Raw genomic sequence first — 25929 nt, forward strand, 5'->3', positions numbered from 1 at the left:
AGCAATTTCAAAGGAAACAATATATTACTATTAAAATTTGAAGGATGGCCAATTAAAATGGCCACAAAGCTGAAGCAGCTCTACAATTTGCATCTATGATGTTCAAGGGATTCTCTTCATCTAGGGAAAGTTATTGACATGTCGTTTTCACTCTATTCCAATAAAACATAGTATTAACTCAAGTCCTTGCAAATAGTTATCTACCCAGATAGAAATAACTGGCTTCAAGAAACCTTTTTTTCAAGAAAACATTCAACTGCAGGAACCAGGGAAAAAAAACCAGCAGCCTTCATATATACTAATGAAAAATTAATTGAACACTTCTCTACTTTAAAATAAAAACTGTACATACAAGACACAGTATACTGTAAATCTTATCTTAGAAATGAAAGTGATTACTTGCAACCTTGCTAAAATTATATTGTGACCTTCTACTGAAAATTTCTCAGAAAAAAAATAACAAATCTATCACTAGCAGTTCTTACTGATACAATTTCAAACAATTTCCATGGTAAGATTTACTTTTTAAAAAATTTATTCCTGCCACAGAATAGTTACAAATATAAATCCTTAATGTCTGTTCTTGGGTATTAACGCAAGATTGAAAGAAATGGAAGACAGTCAGAGTTACACAAATCCTTTCAAACATCCTTCCAGCCTCAGTTAGGTCTGATTTTGGAAGGACATTGAGAGCTCAATGAAAATCATCTGGTGGGCAGAACATACAGGCTTCTCATTTGCCAATATATATAGTAAGCTCAAGATATGAAAGAAGCTTGACTACAGTTTGGTTTTATACTACTAGAACAATATACTACAAGTTACTAGAAATTTGCTGCCAGTGCTGCGGTGGGTACCGACAGGCTGAGGCAGCAAATATTCAAGGTGATAGATTCTTCTGAGAGACCTGCATTAAATTCTGCAGAGTCTAAATAAATAAGTATTAATTATTAGAAGTCCAATATCACATAAAAAAGAAAAAAAAACTTTTAATACAGTGAAACTGATGCATAGCTAAGTACTTACAGAAGCAAATAATTGGGTGGACAAACTCAAACAGATCTCACCAACTTCATTAGTATTTCAATCAGTTAAAACCTTACTAATATTAATATTTAACCAGAACAAAATAGAATTAGAGGAAAATAAAGGAAAATGGCTGTATTAAAAGGTGAACATATATTCCTACTGACTCATACTGAGGGAAAAAGATGGTACTGACCATATGATGGTAACAATGTGGTGAATATGGAACCACCTCTCACAGAATTAGACACGCTGCTTCCAATAGCACAATTTATATTAACACTTATTCACTTAAGGGCCTAAGAAAAAAGGGGGGTTGAATAATCTAATTACATTTTTTTATATCTATCTATCTATCTCTATCTCATACCAGTGATCCTAACAAAAAAAAATATTTTTAAGTTTTCCCTATTAGACAGTTTAGTGTTCCTCCTTATTAAAATGCCAACAAGAGTACTAAGATAAATACCAAAAAGCCTGCTTCAAATTGTCCTTCCTAAGACTTATCTACTAGTAAAGGCAGCTCTCCATTCCTTGTCTTGGTGAATCTTAATACCCTTCATGAAGAAGTCAAATACTATCTTGAAAGGTACACTGCAAGGAGAAAGGGCTTCTTTCACTTCACAATTATTTACATCTAAAAAACAGCATCATGGTATACAGCTGTCATGGTATCATACCAGCATGGAAATAGTTGCGGGATTTGAAGGTTTTTTCACAACATTCACAGGGACTGTACAGGCTACCTACACATACCTGGAGCTCCTGCTGCTATTCTCATTTTAGGTAGAGAAAGAGATCATGTTTACATATCCCTCTTTATTGCTGTATTTTCACTTCTTGCATTGTTTTTTTATTTTTGAAGTTTCATTGTGACTGAGGAAAAGGAAGTGGTAGACTTTGAAATTCATTTGAGACAGTGCTCAAAGATATTTTATGAGATTAATGCTTCTAATAAAGCTTTGTAGCATGCAATGTATTTGAATTAAAAGCTAGGTTGTATTTTGAATCCGGGAATTCATGCAGATAAACAGGATCAAGGAAAGGGCATCAAGCATGAACTCTCATTAAGGACTCAGTGTCTACAGTTTTTTGGATTCAATGGAAGTTTACAACTTAATGAAGCAGGATTTCATTAAGCTCGTGTATACAAATCAGCTGGTTTACATCATAAATACTTTTTAAAAAGCAGAGGAATCCAATAAATGTTCCATAGATACTTTCTTACCTTTGCGTACAAATTTACTCATCTACAATCATATACCTATGCCTCTAAGGCTCATAACACATTCAGAGTCAAAAATTAAGCATTTACCATCTTATTATATAATGTTTTGTACTTTAGAGATACTCTAGACTAATAGGTATATTTTGAGGAATGACTGAACGAAATAAATAATAAAACCAGACTATTTCAATACCTTCTTTCAAGCAGCATCCTTAAATTCACTATATATTTCTTTTTATTATAATCTCTCTATCAGGTCATCAGCATTATAGCTGTGTATTTCCAAGTTAATTAAATCTGCTTGATTTCCTAAACAACTTTAGAGTTGTAAGTTCTTTCTCCTCAGTTTTATTTGGGATAAAACTAATTTTACAATCTGTTTGCCTTCTTCCTCTCTCTTATTATTCTGGCATGAGCGTGGACTTTCTCAGCAGAATAGCTGCACCATACTTGATACAGGAGGTTGGAACGAGGTCTCGGTGCCTTAGGCCACTCAAACCACCTCAGCTGAAAGTGCTCCATTTCCAGCTGAGGTCATGAGCTCTGAGAACTACATTCTCGTAGCCTGTCATGAATGGAGATGTGTCAACTGGACACAAGCACATCACCTTCATGCTCCTGGTTCCTAAGTCTACAGGTTCAGGTTGGCAGCAGAAATGGGATCTCTTACATTCTGCATAAGCTCTGAGCCTGTCTTGGACTAAATGTAGAAGCAACAGCAATTGCTGTTATTTCCATCGATGACAAAGGCATCACTCTTTAGCTATAACCTAGCTTAAGCAAACCCAAGCCAGACAAAGATTTTCTCTGCTAGGATCTATACATATGTTCTCTCTCAAGTTTAACATAGCAATGATGTCTTATCACTTCGATGACACTCATTAATTTCTTTCATATGCTTTGTTGCATATTTTAATGGCGCTATTACTCTGAAACTGCTCCACAGAACTGGATAAGATAAGCTTGTTAGCAAAAGTACTGTTTGAAGATTGTCAACAACTCACTAGATTTCCCATTCAAATGATAAACAGGATGTGTTGCTAGCAAGGGAATGGGAGGAGCAAAAATAGGGTATTATCCAGGGGAGCTCAAGAAAAGAAGGTTTGGAGAAGGTGAAGGAGATCTGTTCAAAGCTCTTCAATAGGACAATTTTCTCTAGCTATTCGTGTAAGTTGCATTTTATCTCACTATGTTTTTGTATTCTGTTAAAGGTTACAGAGATGAAGACTGACTCTGTGTTAAGATTATGCTAGAAAGCATTTATCTAAGTAAATACATGTGAAAGTAGGAGTAACCTTCTTCCATGCTATGCCCTAATGGATATGTCAGGTGTGGATACAACAAGTTATCTATTAAAGTATGTTAGGTTTCAGTTGCCATTTTTTTCAGTATTTCTGCAGTACTGTTGATAAGACAGGCGGAACAAATATTTTCCAGGGACAATCAATTTTGTGAACAGTTATCTATGAAATACTAGATGTCAAAAGTGGTTTTGATTTACACCTATGCTTGGGGAAATCTCAGAAATTAGTGATGTGAAAGAATTTAATTTTTTCCATCCTCAAGAGGGAAATCAAAGGATTGTTCTCATTTACCTACTTTGTTATGGGTGAATTAAACTATCGAACTTTGAACAAATTATTCTTACTACATTTCCTTATTTCTTACGAAATATTAATTTCCTCCAGTACACTGTAAGCTACTATAAGCAATCTTAATCTCATACAAATGCTTAAACCTTATACGTTTCCTGAAAGTTATTCTACTGGAGAATATACACCATTTAACTGGAAGGAGACTTATCTTTATTTAAAGGAAAATTCTTATAAACATTTTATATGGGTTTCATTTGAATTTGTTTTCAATTATTGAAAGCTAACAGATCCCAACAATAATTTTTAATGACAATTTCATAACATATTTAATTTTTTTTTTATTCTGTTATCCAGTATGACCTAAATGGTGAAGTTTCCCCACACATAAATACTACTTTCTCATTTAAGAGACTAATCTTTTAGAAAGAGCACCTCCTAACTCACCTTGAGGTAACAAGTTTTTGTGGATGTATACTATTGACAGCTAAACCATTTAAATAAAAATAAATGTCTATGAGTATTATTTACACAGGACATTTAGGTTCAGAGAATTCTGCAGTCAGTGTAGAGAAAGAAGCTTCTAGAGAAATTAAGAGCACTTAACCCAGATCCCTAGTCTGAACTATATTCTCTTTTTAATTATACAGAAAGAGCAGGGAAACAAGCCAACTTTGCCTGAAATTAGCTCTTGTGAATATTCCCCCATCCCTCTCATCCATAAACAGTAGTATTTGAACCTAGATAGTTTTCAGCATTGGCAACTATATTTCTAGGAGCTCAAATTGTTGCACAAACTTCTTTCATCAACAGTGTTACTTATCCTTTCAAGTATTACTTACAGATAGTAAAGAAATCGGACTGTGAAGGATCCCTCTGAGATCCCACTGGACACTTTCCAAAAGTAGATCATTTTACTGTGTTCTATTTACTCCTTTATACACCTTTCAATCCAGGTGACAAGGCTGAGAGGCATATAAACACAACAGTTTTCCAATAAGACTGCACAGCACAATATAGTATGAAGCAGGCACAGTACTGCAACACGTTCATTTGGTCAGCAGAAGCACCAATCACTTTCCTAGCTTGTTCCAGTAGTTATGACATGAGAGCCAAGTGCTGGCTTCTTTCACATTGACACTGAGATTTATCCCCTGGCATCAGGAAAGACTGAAGTTCAGTTTAATAGATGGTAATTGCCAATACTGGTTTAAAAAACCCAAACATTTACAATATTTGCCCCTCTGCTACCTAATTTTGGCAGCTACCTAATGCTTCTTGTCCATTGCAAGAGATTGCCAAAGGTTTAATTATGTGCAGAAACTTGCTAAAGGATCTGCGATGTGCAATATCCAGATCTGCTGATGGTTATATCTTAAACCTATTTCATTTTATTTAAAAAAAAAAAATCATTAGAACAAAGCTAACTTTTTAAGATCAGAAGTCTGAAAGACACATGAAGAGCTTGAACTTAAGTGTAAAAAAAAAATCTTCTCACTCAATTGTATGACTGCATGGAACACATTTCAGTAAGTTTTAAACGTGGGAAATAACCATAAATCAGTCTTAAAAGTGAGATTAGATATGACAGCTACAATAACAATTAACACTACTTTGCAAGGCAAATTATTTTAGAATAAGCTTATCTTCTACCTTTTGCTTTTCATCAAGATTCTTAAGTCCTCATATATACTCATTAACATTGAAAAGAATTACTTTTAGATTACACACTCTAGAAACAAATCAAAAGAGCAGATCAATGTGTGGCAGTCAGTGCACATATTCACTGTAGACTGCAGTGCATTTCTAGACTAGGGGTAGTTTAAATCATCTTCAGGAACTGCTCTGGCAAGGACTGCATAAAGCACAGTATGTGATAACTCAGCACTCCTTTTCCCCAAAAAGAGCAGAGTAAGTTAGGCTGGGTTAATTTCAGTACTGCTGTGGCTGAACAGATTTCACAGCCTGCAGTATGATTTCCATACTACTGGAAGATAAATCCCAAATTCCTGCACTTTTACATGCTTGAAGACTGTCTTAAAATTAAGAGCTAGAGTAGGAGATGGCTACATTTATACCAAATAAACCTGATCACTATCTATATAAGGTTATGTCTGACATAATTGTAAGTTAAAAGAAGCAACTGTACTGCAGATCATTACTCTCAACTTACCTGGTGCTAGCCCAGCAGTAGCAGGACTTCCCATGGAGGGGTGAGAGAACAAGGCTTGAGAGAAGGCAGACATACTTGACTGGGATACATTACTCAGCCTGGAGGTTGATCCTCCTTTAGGAATAAACTCACTTGCAGAAGGATTTGGGGTCTGTTTAAAAACAAACGTAAATTAAATGTTTATTTTAAATGTGAAGAGATGGACAGTGCCTATTAGGTAGAAAATACTTTCTAGGTAAGACCACCAAGTGCAGGTGATATTTTTAAGTTACATACAGCTTGCTGACAACAACAGCAGATACTGGAAGCTGGTCTGCACGAACCAATTTAATATTTTTCTTGCTTACATCTGAAGTAGCATTAGCAAGCTTTCCATATGAACGGCTGATGTTTGAGTTCATATAAACACTTTTCAAAAGGCTTTCCATAAGCATTACATTATAAAGTTGGGGAACAGACTTGACACTGAGAAAGCCTTGCCACTGCTGCACAGGCTGTTCCTATGTGACTTCAGGGATTTCATATCAAACTAAGTAGAAGTTTCAATTTAAAGCAGTAAAAACAATTCCTACTAAAGAAGTCATCCCTGCTTCTATTTCAAATAGGCCTATATGTTTCTTTTTTGTGAAGTTACCTTCTGTTTTAATTACCTATTCCATTTACAAAGCACCTTTAATAATGAGGTTTAATTTGGTACCACAGAAACAAATTGCAGCAGAGTGACCATCAAATATACAGTATCTGTTAGTACATAAAACATATCACACAGTCAACTTTTAATTTCTATTAAAATCTGTGCACAGGGTTTTGTCATTTTGGGGTAGGTTTTTTGTTTGTTTTGGGGTAGGGAGGGTTAGAAAAAGCAAATCCTAATTAGAGCTCAAAAGGCAAAAAGCTTATTATTGGATAGCCAATTACAAAAGACATTAGTGGAGAAAAAAGAAATTAAGCCAAGAAATAAAACCAATTATTACATGAACACACTGAAAAGCTTGAAGATTATTAACTGTAAAAGTAAAGTTTATTAAGTAACCTTCAGAGTACCTCTCAAAAGTGTCTAAACAAAAGTAGTAAAATGAGAAGATAGTAACATCTCCCAATAGACAAAGGATACTGTTAAGATAATCCATAATGTTTTTTATAAAGCAAATTATATTGGATCACTTTGGTTTTAGGCAGTTTTAAAATGACCAAATATATCAACTGTTAGTTAAATTACCAATATTAATTTTATCAATATGAATAAAGTGGCATCAGAGAAGTTAAGTTAGTGCCAAATTAGAAAAGAAGTGTGATTACAAAACACTAATTTAGACAGTGAAGAAAAGTATTTGAAAAGTATTCTTTTTTGTGTTAATTTGTTTTTAATATCTTTATTTGAATACTTCAGCCAAATATCATAGTATTAATGTATTTCAAAGCACTGGAAAAGAAAGAGGATTCTAAAAGCTGTAAAATCAAAGAGGATGCTCAGGTTTCAAAGTGAATAGTAAGAATATTCTACCTTTAATCACACAGTAGATTTTAACTGCTAACCACTTTATGATCACATTACGTATTAGACATGTGCATGTGTCTGAATATTCAAAGAACAGCTATAATCAAGTATGTAGACTGGTGAAGTAAAACAGATTCACATGGGTAAAAAGTTCCTAAGAATCTTAAAACTCTTCAATCACATTTAGTTAAGGAAAACTTGCTAATGCAGCAAAACAAATGGTAAGTTGCATTATACAGACTGAAAACAAATAACTGATACATTTAAACTCAAAAGGCGATATTCTGGACTTATCTGAATTTTAGGTACAGGAATAACTAAGAGAACGGTGTTCTTCTAGATAAAATCTGGCATGCAACAATTCAGCCAAATCTGCACCGAAACTGGAGAAAATGACAGAGGTAGTAAAGAGTCCATTTGTCCAAGTTCAATAAAGCTGAAAAGTCATCATCAACAAGAGCAAGAGACAGAATTTGCAGCATCTTCCTAAAAACACAACATTTCAAAGAACTACATGAGATCTAAGCTTTCGTGCTGCTAAAACTAGCCATGACACATGCACAGCTCTACTACACCTAAATACTGCGTCACCTGGGCAACAAGGGCAGAACATGGCAAAAAAATTGAAGCATGCAACTGGAGAGAAAGACACCTTTCTGGAAGATAACCTCAGCCTTTCCCAGAGCAACTGAGAGAGTTCCCAAAATCCCATCCATACCATCCTGGCTAATCTCTTACCACTTTTACCAACTGATTCAATCAATGCCTACAGAACAAGGCTGCTTTTTATTTCTAAATGCATTCTGCAAGTTTTCATAGGCCAGTTTTGGTCTCTAAAAGTTACTTAAATATCCACCATCATTTTAAAATGAAGCTACTTGAGAGCTCCACTTTAACTGGTCAGTGCTTTAGTTTATCCAAGTGAAAGAGTCAAACCCAGGAATCTGCTGGAGCAGTTTGGGTTTACACTGTAAAATTATGAACATCAGTAGGTCAAGCCTGATGGAAATTCAGTTTTCATTCCATTTTTTGGTGCCACAATTCAGGATCAGAATCAAAGCCTGGTAAGATTAAGTTGTTTCTATATAACTTTGATGAAAGCATTTTATATGAGTAAACAACTTTGATTTGCACAGCTAGACCTTTTATTATAAAAGCCTGTTTTACTTCTCTATGATGTTACAAACATGAAGTTTTTCCCCATTGGTAAAAAAGTGATTTAAATTTTGGTTCCAATTTTAAAAGACCTTTCCACATTCAAGCTGTTTTCTAAATACAGAAAAATACCTGAGCTCCACAGCCACCAGCCAGAATAAATTAACCATAAAGTACTACAACAAAATTTAGCAATTTGTGGTCAAAACTAGTTAATACTTTGTCAGAAAATTTGAAGCTTAAGCCCTAGGCCATGTTTAAATACAATACATCTATGTGAAGTTGCAGTTATTAAACCCTTTTCAAAAGCATACAAGTTTTCATCTGAAGTCAAACACTAATTTTTCTGCATACACTTTGCTTCCAACAAAATAATAATAAAAAAAAAATATATCCCAAACACTTTCATAGCATGTAGGCTAGAATAAGTGATTGGACTAGACTAAGCGAGGGAATGGAGGATCACTATTAGTTCTTTAATTTTTAATCTCTTCCTTATTTTTCAAACTTTGTAGGCAACCTATTCTGCACCACTAAGCATGCAAATATGCCAAAATTAGAAAGCCACATTCTTAATGGCCAATGATTCAAAAAATTATGTTCCTGGTCTGGAAAAATATCCTACTTTCACTCTGGCAACTCATAACACAAAGTGTAAATTCCAGTGCTAGTTTCACATTTGGATCAATGGTAAGCTTGAAAATCTGTCTAAAAGGGGACTATCCTAGAGGGGCATTTTTACAGTTTTTCTGTTAGAATCTTACCAAACTTCCTGAAATGAAGTTGAGTAAAAAAATTTTTTATAAAAATTTTAAAAAATATTTTTATAAGAATGAAAATAATCTGTATCTAATTAGTGAAAAAAATTTTCTTCATTCTGTATTATGTTTAAATTTCCTACAAGCACAGCTTTAAAACAAATTTCACTTAATTAGTCTTTAATTCCCCATCTCAGAGTAAAGTAACTTGTTCATGCTAAACCAGACTTTAAATTTTAAATCTGCATAAATCAGGATTGGTAAAAAAGGTAGAGAAAACAGGTATTGAAGACTTACTAAACCTTGGGAGAATTAAAAGAATCGAAAGGCAAGAAATACTTAAGAGGACATGTAATGAATTATGCAATACTGTGATGTTAAAAACAAAAGCAGCGAACGCACTTTCAAAAGCCCAGACAAGAAACGCAAAGCCAGCTAGCACTGTCTGCACTATGCAACAAACCAAAGACTGTATTTTCAGTTTCAAATGCAAATGTCCTATAAAAAGGCACATACAAAATTATTTCAAAACATTAATTAACATGTTTTCAGCAAACAGCTTTAAACAGAAACAAGTACAGCTTTGTCAGCTATGTTAGATTTTCCTAGAAACCCACCTAACGTAACTTCCAACTCATACATTTACTACAATTACCACCACTCCTTTTTCCTCTCAACCTGGCCAAGTTTAAATCTCATCCCCCCTTCTTCCAGTATATTCATAAAAATACTGTCAAACTAAAGCAGGGAAGCAACTTCCCTAGGCATTATTTGAATTAATACCTGCATGACGCATTCTTACCAGAATGATTCTATGAAGAAATTTCACCAAAATACCCTATTTTCAGATTCTTTATGTCTGTACTCTCTCAAAGAGAGAAGAGCCTCTTTTCAGTCAGCTTTGGAAAGAAACTTCCAAAGACAGACCACAAAACTGAGTCCATCCAGCTCCACATACAAAAACAATTTCTATACTTCTGTACATCAGAGAATGCAAAATGTTTTAAAACACATACAAGTACAGTCCAAATGAAGGCTGAATTTAGTCATGATGCAATTAGTAAGGACGGAACCACAAGAGAAGTAAAAAAGACGGGGGAGGACTATAGAACAACTCATTTGTGTCACCATTCAGCACAGAGTTTATCTGTCTGGTGGCTTTTATGCTTTTAAAGATATAAAAGGAAATACAATTAAAATATGGGGGAGGGGGGAAAAACAAATATTTTGTGGGTACCACCGAAAACCAATTCAAGGCTCCTTAAAGGAAGGTGCAGATGAAAGTACAGAGCAAGCCAAGGATCTCAGCTGAAGACAATCGCTGGGAGGACCGCACAGCAGCATGCAGCCTTACTGTATGTTGAGGAGTTGCACATATCAACAGATTTCCATAGTTCAGAACTAAGATGTAAATTCCTGTTTCATCAACTATCTCTTTCAATACACATATGCTTTTTTCTCTACGCTCCTCAGTGATAAACTCCTAAGGTCCCACTGCTGCATTCATTCATAAATGAATTCCTTAAAGTGCCGTGGAGTACAGAAGTATGCTGAAATACAGGTATGTACAAGTTATGGAGCCTTTGGAAGGTCATGCGGGGATCCCACAGGAGTACTGGAAACCACCCTTTTCTCTCTCTTATTTCCAGTTCAGCATCTCACAACACAACACAGCTGTACAGCAGCAGCAAAGCCGTCACCTCTGTTTTGGTGGCTGTAACACTTGTCGTGGTTTAACCCCACGCAGCCGCTCACTCAGCCCCCCTCCGGTGGGATGGGGGAGAGAATCAGGAGGGCACAAGTAGGAAAACTCCCGGGTTGAGATAAAAACAGTTTAATAATTGAAATAAAACGAAGTAGAACAGTAATAGTAACAGTGAGAACAACAACAATAACAGAATATACAAAGCAGGCGATGCACAATGCAACTGCTCACTGACCACCGACCGCGTGTCAGGAACGGGGGGCGAGCCCCCCCACACCTGGTTTTCATACTGAGCATGATGTCACACAGTATAGAATACCCCATTGGCCAGCTGGGTCCACCACCCGGCTGTGCTTCCCCCCCCCCGCCCCCGGGGCAAGCACCACCCAGCAACAGCCAAAGCATCAATGGGCCATCAACAGCACTCCCCCCAAGCTACTGGGAAGAAAGTTAACTCTGTCCCAGTCGGAACCAGGACACACTACTCTGTTAGGTCGGTCCTGGTCCCACATTCTTCCAAAGCCAGCTACCTAAAGCAAAAAGTAGGCCGATTTAATTTAATTTTGGAAGAATGTGCTAATGTACTTACCATGCTAAAAACTGGATACAAGCCTTTTTGTTGTCTTTTTATGTTCTCCTTCACCTCCAAATTCATGCTGATCTGTTCTGACATCCCAAATTACATAATCCTGTAACGGTTACAGAAAACCTCCACTAAACTACACCCATGCTATAAGCAGGACAGTCCTCTACCAGTCTATTTTTGGCACAGTTTTCAGAATCTCTCTTAGGAATCCAAAAACATGCAAAAGCATTGCTTGTTTTTCATGTGTGGTTATTTTTTTGTTGTTTTGGGGGGTTTCTTTGTTGTTGTTTTATAATGGACAGATGTGCCATACAAGGAGCTTCACTTTACACACACAGCATCACCACAACCCCTCTGTTTCCAGAAGGATTCCTTGTTAACTATGACATCAGGGAAGGACACCTTCTGGGATGTCAGAGCAGCCCAGCAGACACTGGAGGTCACCAAGGGCTTCAAAGCAAGTCTCCTTCTCTCCCACTACTGAATTTGTGCAACATGCTTCCTTATCGCAATTACTGTGACAAGTCGTCACATCATTCGTACAATAAGCTCTAATAAATTTCAATTCATCAACAGTATTAGCCAAATTGCTCTACTGCTCTTTCAGAAGAGTTAGAGACAATTTCATTGAAACTGGGTAAAATTTTTTGGCTAAAGACTTTTTTTTTAAACCAGAACACAGGCTCAGACAAATGAAACCACTAGCAAAGTTTTGTTACATTTTAGCAAGTAGATCTTACTAAAAAGTAAACTCAGAATATTTCCACGTCTTTAACAAAATACTTCAAAGTACTGTAAAACTGTGAAGTTTTAAAAGTCCATGTTCTTGATGCAAAATATTTGAAAAATTCATTTCTATGAATATTTTTTTTTTGTTCAAGAAACAAAAACAAAAATATCAGTTATTCATGGTGCTTAACAACTGATCTGTAAAACAAACAATGTATCTATTCCTACTATTTTAAGCAGAATTGCCATTTGCTATTATGTATCACGCAGTGGTGTAGTAGCTCAGGATATTTCCTAACATAGGGTAGGACATATCACTGAAGAACAAACTTTGATTTGTTTTTTTTGCTTTTTTTAATGCACAATCCAGAATACAATTCACTGTGTGGACTCCACTTTTAATCATCTAAGTGTAACACAGTATTTAAAGTAAATAGATCTGGATTATAAATTCATGGCCACGCATGAGAAACAGTTACACTGTTTCACAATGCATGTTGTAAACCACCTTGCTTTTTAAAACAGCCACTCTTCGGACAAAAATCTCTAAACATTGCACCACAAAATAGTCTATTCCCACATCTTAAACCATACATTTGGCAGAGTGGACATTCAAATAGACACAAGTTTCAACATCTGTCCAGCACTGCAAGCCCTCAGCAATTTTGAGATGTAATTCTCTCATCTTCAAACATAAACAAAAAAAGATACCCTCAAACAGATGTGCCTCCATCATAATCTAATCTTTCTACTTGTTGCTTAGCACTCACTATCAGCCAGAATTTAGTTTGTACAACCTATGTTCACACCTGCAAAAATCTCTAAACAGCCTGTATTTCAAAATACTGAAGAGTAGTGCTATCTGTGGATTATATACATACTGAAGTAGAAAAACAAGGTCAATCTGAAATTTCAGCATGAAACTACCCGTTTTTAAGTAGTTTCATGTACCAAACTTCTCCAGCCATTTTTTGTGCTTTTATTACTAAAATTTCCAACTTCTAGCAGTTTTCGAACTTTGCTTTAGCTCTAACTTAGAAAATGTTCACACTAGAATACAAAGATTTACAATGATCAGAATGAAAACATCAAGATAAAATTCAGTTTCTCATCTATGTAGAACTTCATATAACCTCATAATCTCCTCTGCAGCCTGTTTTTACACCTTTCCCCATTCACTCTTGCCAGACTCCACTGTTCTCTGCAATCCCTCCCCCTTCTCCTATTTCATATGGCTGGAACATCCTTCTGTTCTTATTTCCACCAGATATGCACATACACACTTTTCTGAAGTCTCATGTCTCCATTGGAAGCTATGTACTTGCATCATATAATACAAAATCTTATGCTGTACACAGTTTAAGCCAATTATGTATCTGGGATTCTGGCACAATAAAGGAATTTGGAATTGCACTCTTCAAAAGCCACGTGCTCTACAGCCAATCCCAAGCTATTGCCACTAACCTTGAGAGGCCCTTGAGCTTCTCATTGCCACACTTTCAACACAACTTTGGAGGGCATAGGTACTGAAAAGACAATTGCTCCTGATCAGAAGCTCCAAGTCTCAGACTACTAGCTCTCCAGAAACATTAAATTTTTCTGCTCTACTCCAAGTGGAGTAGATCATCGACAAACCTTGCTGTGACATGGAACAGCAGAGAAAACAATGGAGGACATGAGTACAAACGGGGCTTTTCCAGCCCTTTAACATCCACATGAAATTTGAAGAGCAATTTTCTGTTTCTCTCTTCTCAAAGCAACTGCCTACTAATTAAACTTTGCACTCCCATTAGATACACACAGTAAATTCAATCTGTCAGTCTTCCCTCCCTTGAGAAAAGTAGCACCTCACTGGCTCCAACCACTCCTCTGCAACCATGCCTGCTCCTTCTACCAATGTTTCCTTTATGCTTCATCTTTGCTGCCCCAGTGGCTTTGCTGCTTCCCCTGCAGCAAAACAGACAGACTTAAGCCCAAATGCCCCTACGCAATCAGTTTGCCTGCATCACACTGCCCATGACTCCCGATTTCAGTAATGCAAAGATGTCCAAACATCAACTAGTGCAACACTAGTATTGGTATGGAAAGGCTCTGTTATGAGCTCCACATTGGCCCTTACATGGCAGAACTTTACTGAACTGAAAGAAATTCCTAAGGTGCCACAAATTCTAGCTATATGTCTATTGTCAGTTTACCCATTTCACTCACTTAGAAGACATCAAAAAGAACATAACCCTCACAGAAAGACTAAAATAACGACCTCTGAAGAATCAAAAGCACCACACAAGTGCAGATTCCTCCCAGACTGGAATTATCCTTCATTATCATCCCAAGGATAACCTGCTACTTCTGTATGAGATACACTCAAATCCAGCTGTACCTGTCCCCTCTTAAGAAGTTGAAGAAAATTCAGAGATAAAGTAACAATGACATTTAACACACAAGTTGAGAAATATAACTATCCCAACAAAAAATTTAAGAACTTACATTTTCTGATCATAGTGGTTACATCTTCAAATTCTTTACTGAGGGAATTTTTTATTTGCATTAAGTATCAACCATTTTAATGAAGATCACTAATTTTAGCAGTAGAAACTTTCCTCACATGAAACTTTAATTAAAAGGTTGTGTTTGTTTGCTTTTAAAATACATTTATTGAATACTTTTGCTCCTCCTCCACAGATTATAACATAATCAAGCAGAGTACATAGCACAGCAGTGGGTGAAGAGAATAAAACATCTCCAAGTCACTCTCCAGGAGGGCCAGTATGCCTACTTTGTGAAATAAATATTTGATCCGTTCTCAATCCATATTTGGAGTAACTGCTTCTAACATTTTCCAAGATTTAAAATAAAGCATCCAAAATACTGAAAAAGTGACTAGTAAAAAATAATTTTACCTGTAAATTGTTTTCTGTGACTCTGTTCCACCAAACCATATTGATGGGTACTCCTGTTTTACACCTGTCAGCCAGAGAGCCGATAGGGTTCTTTGATTTTCTTGCTTTTGATCCCACCGGAACTATCCTCTCATCCAGCATCCCCAGTCGATACTTCCTGGGCTACGAAAAAGAAGGAGAGAAACCAGGCCACTCCTAACAACCCTCCATCTAAAGCTACACTAAAATAGGTATTACACTGTGATATGATTTCTGGATTGGTGGAATAGGAAACAATTTGCAAGTAAAATTTATCTGAGACTGTTTCCTTTCAATCCTGACTATTTGGTTATAATAAACAACTCTTTAAAAAACAGAAATAAATTTCAGGACTACTAATTATTTGTAAGCAAAACTTTCCATCACAAGTCAGCCACTGAAATATGAGTACAAACTGGGGAATTCTGTAAAAATTTAAAAAAAAAATCCCTATTTCTCAAATAGATACCTTCAATCACATCATAATACTGAACTCTAACACTTCCCTTGAGATTTCTGTCAAAGAAGAAATTAACATTGGCTTTTGTATGCTTCTTTTTAAGTTCTAATTTGCCAAGACTCATCTCCTGAAGACTTGCTTTTAAAAATCAGATAGAACTGCATAGCCAATTGCAGCAGAACTCAATGAGAAAAACAGTTCTGCTCAAGTTAATATTCAGAGGACTAACTTCAGCTGCTGTCTTAAGTGAAGACAGACAAGAATTACCATGACAAATGCATTGGAAACTCATTAAACTTGAGAAAACAAAACATGCTTGAAGAAGTGAACATGCAGGAGGTACTTGTGCCTCGATAGGAGTGACATTTCTATTACATTGGTAATGATCTCTACAAATGAAATTATTTATAAAGCATGGTATGAACATTAAACTAAAAAAAAAACCACTGGGGCGGGGGGAAAATGTGTTAAAGACTTTCAAACAGGTAAAGTACAGAAGTTCTCCAAATTTCTCTGTGCTTTCAAACCAATGTGTACCTACCCAGATGGCAAATACCACCAAAAGAAATATTTCATCATGTATGCACATATTTAGACCAGGACCTTTTATACCAATTATACCAACAATTGGACCAAATTGCAGGGGTTGGTCTCTCTTTCTTTTGCTGTGGTTTTCTGATGTGAAAATGTAACTATCATCATCTGGACATAGACCACTTTTTAATTAATCAAAACTTAACTTACCTTTATTCAGACATTTACTTCAGCTGGTATCTTAGAAATCTTAGCAATGTATACCTTGACATGCATTTTTAAAATTGTTCCTTAGGAAACAAGGCAAGAATCTATTTGGAGAAGATTCCCCACTCACATACAAACAATTTGTAAAACACAGGACAAAACTACCATAAAACAGCTGCAAAAGCCAAAACCTAAACAGATTCCCTCATCTACTTCCCTGGAAACTTTTAGGCTGAAAGCTTTGGAAAGAATTAAAACTGAGAAGACTCACTAGCAGCTCATTTGCCTAAAACAAAAAAAACACCACAACAAAAAAAATCCAAGGATACCAACACCGACTATGAGCTACAAAGGCAATAAACTCCATGAAGATCAAGTTAACCAACTCTAATAACAATAAACAAGACTGAATTTTGCTGTACCAATTAGAAATTTGGGAAACTGTGTGACTGGTAGGCACAAAGTCCTCCTATAATTCAAATGCAAACTTGACCACAGTAAATCCAAATATTGGTTATTTATTGGGAGAATCACTCAACTATTGGGCAACCTACCACTTTAGTAATTCAGAAGGACTACTAGTATCATAAACTGCAAAGCTGTAAGGTCTGAGAAGCCAGACATAAAAATAACGTTGGACTTTAGGGCAGGGTTTTAATGCAGTATGTTTTTTTCTTAGTCTGGCTGTTGGAAATAATAGCATAATGAAGAGTAACAGTTTCCTTGGCAGCTTCCCCATCTCTTTCCATGTTCTACCAAGTGCAGGGGCACAGTCTGCCTCAGACTACTGGACTACAACCCAGTGTCCAAACACATTCCTATTCATAAAGGGTTCTTTTAATCCTCCATAATAAAAGGTGTTCTATAAATATTTTGAATAGGAGAACCAAAACAAAAGAAGAACTGAGTCAATGTGGAGAAAAGCTATTTTGGTTACAATGGGATTCAGATTCCAGGCAACAGAATGAAACTGTATTTTGGGCTTTATGAAGTACCATACCTGGGGGCAGGGGAGAGGAAAAATGGTCAATTCTATGCCATAAAGCAACACAGAGACAATATGAGTTCATATACCAGTAGTTCTTGGCCTACTGGTATGAAAAAATTAAGCTAAAAAGTGGGTGAGACTAAATGAAAATTTTACTTTCATTATCTACTATAAAACATCACCAGATTACTAGGCCAATTTAATTGTTCAGATTAGAAGATGGACAATACAATATTAACATTTGGAAATAAATTTCAGTCTATTTGCATCAAAATAATTCTAAATTACACTTGTTCTCAATGAGCAAAATGGCATCTGATTCAGAAGTCTGAGTTTACAGGAGACCAGAAAACACAGAAAAAAGTGTCTGCCAAGAGGAGAGATTCAGTAGAAAGGAAAGATCAAATAGACTGAGCAGCTTGAACAAGCATCTCAACTCTGTTACATCCCTGCCCTCTAGACAGAGCAGCAAATAAAGCATCAGAGAAAGAATAGCACAACTTGAAACAAGCAAGAACTCAGCATCCACTGATCATTTCCAAACTGAACTAATGTATCTACCTAAAACACAGAGGCATGTCAATCTGGACAAACCAACCCAATTTCTTCGCATGGGGACAACTTCTCTTGGATGATTACAAAAGCAATTTCATTTTTGCCTTCCCTAAAGTCTTTCTATGAGGCAAAAAAACCTGTTCAGCCATACAGATAAAGGGATAGTTCAACATACTGAACTTTTTTTTAAGGGGGAGGAAGGTGGCTAAAGCATTTAAATACTTCATAATCCTTTAGCAAGTATTTCTCAAACTAGGTTACAACTCCCAATATGGTTACAAGTTCCAAATGAGTTGTGAAAGGTCAAAAACATCACAATTATTTTGAAATGGAAAAATAAGGTTAAACTACAATAATTAAAATGAAATCTAAGAGAAAGGAAAAAAACAACAAAACCAAATTATTACAGAGCATTACTGGAAGAGTTCAGTTCCTCCAGGGCAAAGAAGTGAGAAGTAGTAGTAATTACTGGCTGCAAATGTTTACATGAGGCAGGGAACAGCTAACTACCTTTAATTGCTAGCAACAGCTTGGCTCCCCAGGGTGACAAGGGTAAGCACTTTCAACCATAGCTAATAATCATAACCCTTGCTCTGTAGAACCAAGCTGCTGCCAGCAATTAATGATAGGAAGCTATTGGTTGGCATGATTAGAGGGAAGGTGTTACATTATGAAAGATAAACTCCAAAAGTCTGAGAAACATTACACTTGAACAAAAGAAATCCGCTCGAAAAACAAAAAGGTCCTTCCTGAGTAGCATCTTCACATCAGAATACTACTACAGATGAGTAACTTAATTAGCTGACGCTAGAAAATATTCCTCAAGTCAGCTGAATTACTTGCTTCCTATTCATTCAACAAGAACTTTGGGAACATGTTTAGCAAGTCTGTTTTCTTTCTACTATTTGCTGCACAATCTGCTAAAAAGCATCTTAATTGTTAATACAACTGCGTAACTGGATTTAGTAATAAGTTCTACAAGGTGTTAGACCTGAACATTAGGTACAGTCGCCAGGAATATTCTAACAGATTTGCAAGCTGGTAACATGAAAAAGAGAAGTTGTCTTCTTGTTACTTTTTAAGCTTTGTGGCCAATAGAGCTACAAACCCCTTCACGTGGTTTGGGTTTGTTGCTAACCAAGATACTCTCTCCTCTTCCTCTTTCATTACAACCACTCACTGGTAGAGAGGCAGACGATATTTGTTTTCCATATCTCAACTTCTGAAGGTTTGAACCAATTTTTTTAATTTGATAGCCACAAAAAATGGAATAGGAGCCTGTCAACAGGTTAAAAAATAATTAAGTGTGTATTTGGTTGGTGTTTGCTGTTGGGTGGTGTTGGTTTTTTTCTTTTTTATGAAAAAAGGAAGAGTATGCTAACATTTATAATGTTTATCTGTTTATAATTTTAAAGTTTATAATGTTATACATTGATATTACATGCACTTATAGACTAGCCACCCTTCCATCTGGAGCCCTTTTTTTAAATTGTTCATGAAACCCTGGGTTCGGCTGGGAATAAAACTTTCACTAATTGGAAAGTATCATACAGAGTCAAACAAAAAAGATTCTTCTACCCAAAGAAAACTAAAATGTGCAATTTGGCATGGAAATAGGTCTTATTCCAGAGCAGCATATTTCATCACTGCAAAAAAAACATTTTTGTTTCAATCAAATTTTAGAGTGAAAGCTGAAACAGATCAGGCATCATGCATTTTAAACCATAGCTAAGGAAAACTTTTCAGGTGTACACTAAAAGGTGTATTTCATAAGTATATACGCTGTAGACATGAAAATCTTGAAGAGTTCAGAAGGAGCTAAGGAAAACTGACATCTCTAAGCCAAATCTTTTCTCACCAATTTTGCAGCCTAGCTAGGTTGGATGAGGTATGAATTACCACAACAGCTAAAACCTAGCACGGATGTAGTTATACTGACAAAGTTCTTTACTAAGAAACTCCACCTGCTGAATTGAAATAAACTGGTGGAAAAGCAGGTTTTTTTCAACACCATTAGAGCAGATAGTTCTAACTGTGTAGCAAAGACTTGCTAGAGTACCACTACCCCAAGATGTACTTTCAAAAGCTCCATTGCTAAAGGAGCACACAGTGAGCAAACTACAGATTTTTCTAATGTTTAAAAGGTATCTTTTCTAATAGGCCAGAAGTTGTTATGTTACTTATAAAAATAGAGGAAAATGATGCATAGTTAAGAACCCAAAATATACGTAAAAGAGGACTAAAGACTGATACAACTTTTACTCTGGTCTTTACTAAGCGTATGATTTCTCAAAAACGGTGTATTTTCTAGCTGCTTTAAATATTTGTATAGTATCGTCAATAAATGTGTGCACAAGTTTAAAAAATCTTTCAATTATTTTACTGCAAATCACTCTTAAAGACTACATACATCTTGGCATAGAAAGAATCAAATAAAGCTTGTAAATATAAGCAAAAGCATCTTGCACATTGAAGTTACATTTGTAGTTAACTGCTTCAGCTTGTAAGCTGCACCTGACAAAGTCTGGGTGGCTAACTGAAAAGTTATGCTTTAAAAATGGGGAGCGAGGGTAGCATTTTAAGTTTTAGATGTCTGTATGTCATAACATATATCTGACCAGCTTAGAATACAAAACCAAAACAAGCAAAGGTCTTTTTAATACAATTCTAAAGTGCTGCGCTATGCAGTCACCTTATTTTGCTCTTTTCCTTCAAATACGTAATAGGATGAGGCAACAAAAATATGATGCCTCCTCATCTAAGCAGAAATGTTACATATTTCTAAAAGGAAGTGCTTTAATAATTGGATTTTTTACATAACACAATGATCACTAATCCATACATAAAAATGAATGTGAATAATATATTATCCCATGTCACACTCAAAAATGAAAAATGCCATACTATGTAGTAATTACTAAGACAGCAAGAGCATACAACCAAGGAACAATTCCTATAACTAACTACTATTCCAAAGAAAAAATGTAAAACAGGTTAGATGATATCATGCTCTTAAAACACATTTTAGACCGAGGTAAACATCATACTACCTGCAAACATTTATTAGTTTTCTCTAGAAGAATAGTCTGTCTTTATATATTCCTGCAACAACTTTTTTTTGCATCACTTAGAAACTGTAATGTTTTAGTATTGCAGTAGGGGCATATAATCCCAGAAGGAAAATTTCAGGTTTGAAATATAAATATAGCCCAGGTACATTACAAAGTCTGTGCAGCCATAATTCTGCAGTTTACAACACAGTAACATGATGTGGTGTTTGGTAATGACCCCTCAACTTCTCAGAACATGATTCATGCTTCTGAGACGGTATTCAGGAGGCTATGAAACATGAAACAACTGTCAGCACATTTTCATTAAAGGTAAATACAGCAAGACCAAACATGGCACACATGGCTTTTCAATGAACACCACTGAACAATATAAAGATCAGGGATCGCAGGTGTCAAGACAGAGCTGGAGACAGGAAGCTGGAGGGAAATATAGCTTCCCAACAGGTAACAAAACTAGATGGAGGACAGGACACTCAAAATAAACTAGCAATAGTTTAGGTCTTAAGAATTTGGTTTCCACAGGACCTGAAGTTAGCTTTATTGTTTTCTTCTAAAGTGAGAGGAGAAACTCTCCTTGTACTCATTAAAAAGCTTGCATTTATGCAGACTAGGCTTAAAGGCATTCTTTTGTTTCAAAATTATTTTCTCTGCACATTTATTACTGCTGACCAAAGTATATGAATTAAAGAAGTCTGCTGTCCAGTCTCACTTACTGTAGATCTCCATAGAGAGCACTGAACAGCAGCACCCTGTTCTGGGTGAACTTCAGTCCAAATAATCTCTCCTATACTTTCCATTCTAATCTAGTTTAGAGTCTTTCGGTCCTGGCTTTTAATCACCTAAAACCAATGGAAGGAGTTCTAAAAAAAAAATTCCTTCAAAATACATACTAAATAGCATTAAAATTGTATTGAACGTTGTTCACTACAGGAGTTGGTTCAGTCCTTGCAGTCTGTGGACTAACAGTGGTTCTCACCTTAATGGCCCTCCTCTAGATGTGACTGAACAATTAAAAAAATAAAATGGAAATAAACCAATGTTAGGAACTTTTCAAAAGAGTTCAGTTTTCATGAGGATTGAAGGTATGAAAAAACAAAGTAAAATGTAAAAGCAATGCTTTTCACTACCCTGTAAGGCTGACCAGTGACAAGTAGGGGAACCCTTTAGCCTGGATTGGTGGCAACAGTCTCAGAACAAATTTAAACAAAAGTTTCATCATAGATTTTCTTTTTAGTGCATTGAGCTGTCATTCCCTTAGCAACAGATTCTGATCAGTTATGTTGCATATGTATTTACGAACTGTTTACCAGAACCACCAAAATGAATGCAAGGAGTCTTCCAGCCAGATCATTTCAGGGTTTAGAGAGGAGCATTTTTCTAGATAATGGCTAAAGCCAATTTAGGAAAAACACCCAAGAAGTTCAAGTTCAGAATGCCACCCTATTTTTAACAAGCATAACATGTATTTGAAGAAAAAAATAAAGTAAGTGTGACATCATTATTCTCAGGAAAGAGGGTTAGTCTATTACTAACTCTAGCTTTTGTTCCATGCTTCAATAAATCCTATTTGTGCATTGTAGATTAATACTTACCTGAAAATCTCTTATAGGAAATTCACTTTAAGGCTGCTTGTCTTACTGCATGTGGAGTTACAACAACCGGACAGTAAATCCAGAAGGTTTTACAGTCGACAGAACCTCCACCAAGGCTCCATCTACAGAAATACTTAGCTCCTTTGATTTCATTTTAAGTATCCTATAAAAATGTCTTTAAATAGTAATCTTAGCTTTCCTGAAATCTAAAATTGAAATGCAGTTTAATAATTTCTAAACAGATAAAAAAGCCTCAAGAATGTTCATAAAAATTCAAGGACTATGTTTACTTTTTAAACAAAAAGTAGAATGTTTTTTTAACATCAAAATAATCATAAGCAACGTGAATAGCCCAGTCACACTTAGTTTCAAAAAAGCTGCCTCATTAAAAAGCAAGGATATTCAGAATTACGATCATCAAGTCTTATCTTTAATATTTTATTGATTATCAAATATTTACGTCCATATGGCTTGCCCATTGTTAAAGGGCTGCCAGAATAACACGATCAGCAATATCCAGAGACAACACAGATTAATAAACTTAACTTCCTTGCTTAACACAGCTACATATTACATGCTTTTACAGAAACTATTCACGGTTTTACACAACACAAACATGCAGTTTTTACATAATTGCAAATAACTTAATAGTTCTAAATATTTAAAATATCGCAACTCTAATTTGTAAAGGAAAAGCGATTGCTCTTTATTCACTTACCAAGACTGTATTATATCTGTCCTCCAAGTCAGTGATAAACGAAGGAAATGCTGGTTTTGCCAGCTAGTTCAGAACAAACAAAACCTTAGCTCTGGGCTCTTAGCAAGAAAATGGAAAGTTTTTTTCAAATAGTAGATGTTGTAAACTTCTACATTTGAGTTAGTCACCAAGGCTCCCTTTAGAGTCAACGAACAGAAGCACACGCTTCTAGAAGGCTCTCTATCTTGCATTACAGCAGGCATCAAGCACTGGCCTGATAAATCACATTGCTCAAGCTCTAAATAAACCCCAGTTACTGGGATGGGGGGAAATCACACAAATTTTTAAACACCTAGCACTCAAGCATTTAGTGCTTTTGAGGAAATTACTTAATACAATTTGAATATTGTGCTCAAAAAATACTAAAAATATTAAGAAACTACATCCACAACTATTTGCAATGTATTGTCTGGTAGTAAAAGTCAGCCAGTCACAAAAGTGTAATTAATTTCTCGTAACTTCAGCCATCAATGTTTATCCACTTAAAGCAGTCACTCACTGACATCTTGTCTTTTCCAGAATACTTTTCTCAATGTGAGCTAAATATTCCCTTAAGCTGCTCATCTCTCTCTACTGACTATAGAGGGAGCCTGGATGCCCAGATTTTAGAAAGCTTGAGTAATATTAGATGAAAACTTCCCCATTACTGGTATTATTTAACAACCTTTTATACAAACATACATTACAAAATAGCAGTCATAATAAACCATAAATTATTAATATGCAAAGCAAAACACAAACCTCTTTCAATTAATGCCAGTAATGTCTGAAATATTAATTGGAAAAAAATCCAAGTCAATCCGTTTCACAGATAAATCTTTCTCTTGATACTATTTTAACAGCAAATGGCTTAATTTGCTGATTTTTTTCTTGGGGAAAAAAGGGATCAAGTCAGAAAAGACTCTACATCAGTATTTGAGCTTTGAATTATTTGAGCTTTACACTCAAACATTAATCTCTTTCCATTTTCTACTGTTTTAATTAACTTCGAAGTAATTTTTAATATTAGAGGCAGTGGTCCTCTGGTAATACTTCTGTATGATAGTGCATTTTCTTTTGTGTATGCTGTTTATATACATAAGCATACACTCACACTTGCACACATATATACAGTGCTTGCAGCCTGAGTTAAAAAGGAATGTATGCTTATTTTCATTCTTACTATCCTCAGTAAGTGGATAAACAATACATTTATAGTTGTCTACATCCAACTTCCGGTGCACTGTACTGGCATTAAGGAAAAGGGCAATTCAGAGATTCCATGTAGTTTGGATACATCATAATATTAGGAAGTTAACATTCTACAACAGAATTTCATTTCAAGGAACATTAGTCTGATGGGCCAACTATGGTAATTATCTTTAAGCCCAATCTTCACCTGCAGGAATGGTACAGAGCTCCTAACTGCCAACACACAAATGAAGCTTTATGAAAAGTCACAAGCGTGCTGATGTAGCATGCTTTCAAGACAATGCGTTATCAACTACAGGAAAGTTCAGGATCATGTGGCTAATAAGAAGAGTAGTAAAACATGAAAGTCATCAGTGAAAGTAAAATCTGATAACTGGTTGGGACAAGATGTCTTTTTTGATACGCCACCATTCACAAAAATGATAAGGAACTCTGGTGTAACCAGATTTTTGTCTCTTATTCCAGCCACTGCGTTTGTAAGTGTATAACAGGAAAACACCACAACCTGTGTTTGGTGCAGGTCAAAGGTGTTTGAAGATGCTTTCTAGCCCTCAGCAAAAGAAAGATTTCTCAATACTGATTAGAGAGGGGAAAAAAAGAAACCCCAGCTTCCCAATAATAGAGTGTCTTTCAAATTAAATACATTTCAAACTGTAAGAATTATCACATCATGTATAAATAAATGGGGGAATGATTCTTCATGTATACAGAACTTGTTGCCATGAAGGCTTGCAGGTGGCTTGTCTTGTGCCTCAGTACAATAAAAATCATTCGTTTTCAAATTCAATGGGCTATGTCCTAATTTTCATATTCAAAGCATTCTTATAAACTTCAGTTTACAAGTGCTTGGAATATTTCTTAATAGCAGCAGCAGTCTGATCTGGTGTAGCAAAAACGAAGTAGCAAGATCTTATTTATATCGGCAGCAACATAGTAAAATAAATCTAGTAACATTAGAAGAATCATGCTTATTTCACATGGATTTCAAGTTATTCCAGATCATCTTCCCTGTCAATTCTTATACAAATATGCTACTTAAAGAGTTAGTTGTTGCCTACCTTCCTCCTTTGAGACACGCTGAGGGCAGCAAAGTCATTAAACAAGGATGAATTTGGTGAAGTTAGGGGATCTGTAAAAAGAATGTAAAACAACATGTTATATACCTCTAATATTAAAAAGAAATTTTACATTTTTTAACATTTCTGT

General features: G+C 35.6%; 1 protein-coding gene across 1 annotated transcript in view; it reads right to left on the reverse strand.

The window, feature by feature from the left end:
* Positions 1-6019: 6019 nt before the first annotated feature.
* The window catches only part of LOC104081363 (PAB-dependent poly(A)-specific ribonuclease subunit PAN3 {ECO:0000255|HAMAP-Rule:MF_03181}-like), a gene marked incomplete at both ends in the record, with an annotated part of 39254 nt that continues 19344 nt past the window's right edge, over positions 6020-25929 (reverse strand). The window contains 4 exons of the mRNA XM_009584085.1: positions 6020-6170; positions 15351-15512; positions 23494-23556; positions 25782-25852. Of these exons, the coding sequence (XP_009582380.1) occupies positions 6020-6170; positions 15351-15512; positions 23494-23556; positions 25782-25852 (447 nt within the window). The remainder of the gene's footprint in view (positions 6171-15350; positions 15513-23493; positions 23557-25781; positions 25853-25929) is intronic.

This window comes from Fulmarus glacialis, unplaced genomic scaffold (assembly GCF_000690835.1).
Source record: "Fulmarus glacialis isolate BGI_N327 unplaced genomic scaffold, ASM69083v1 scaffold7718, whole genome shotgun sequence".
Classification (NCBI taxonomy): domain Eukaryota; kingdom Metazoa; phylum Chordata; class Aves; order Procellariiformes; family Procellariidae; genus Fulmarus; species Fulmarus glacialis.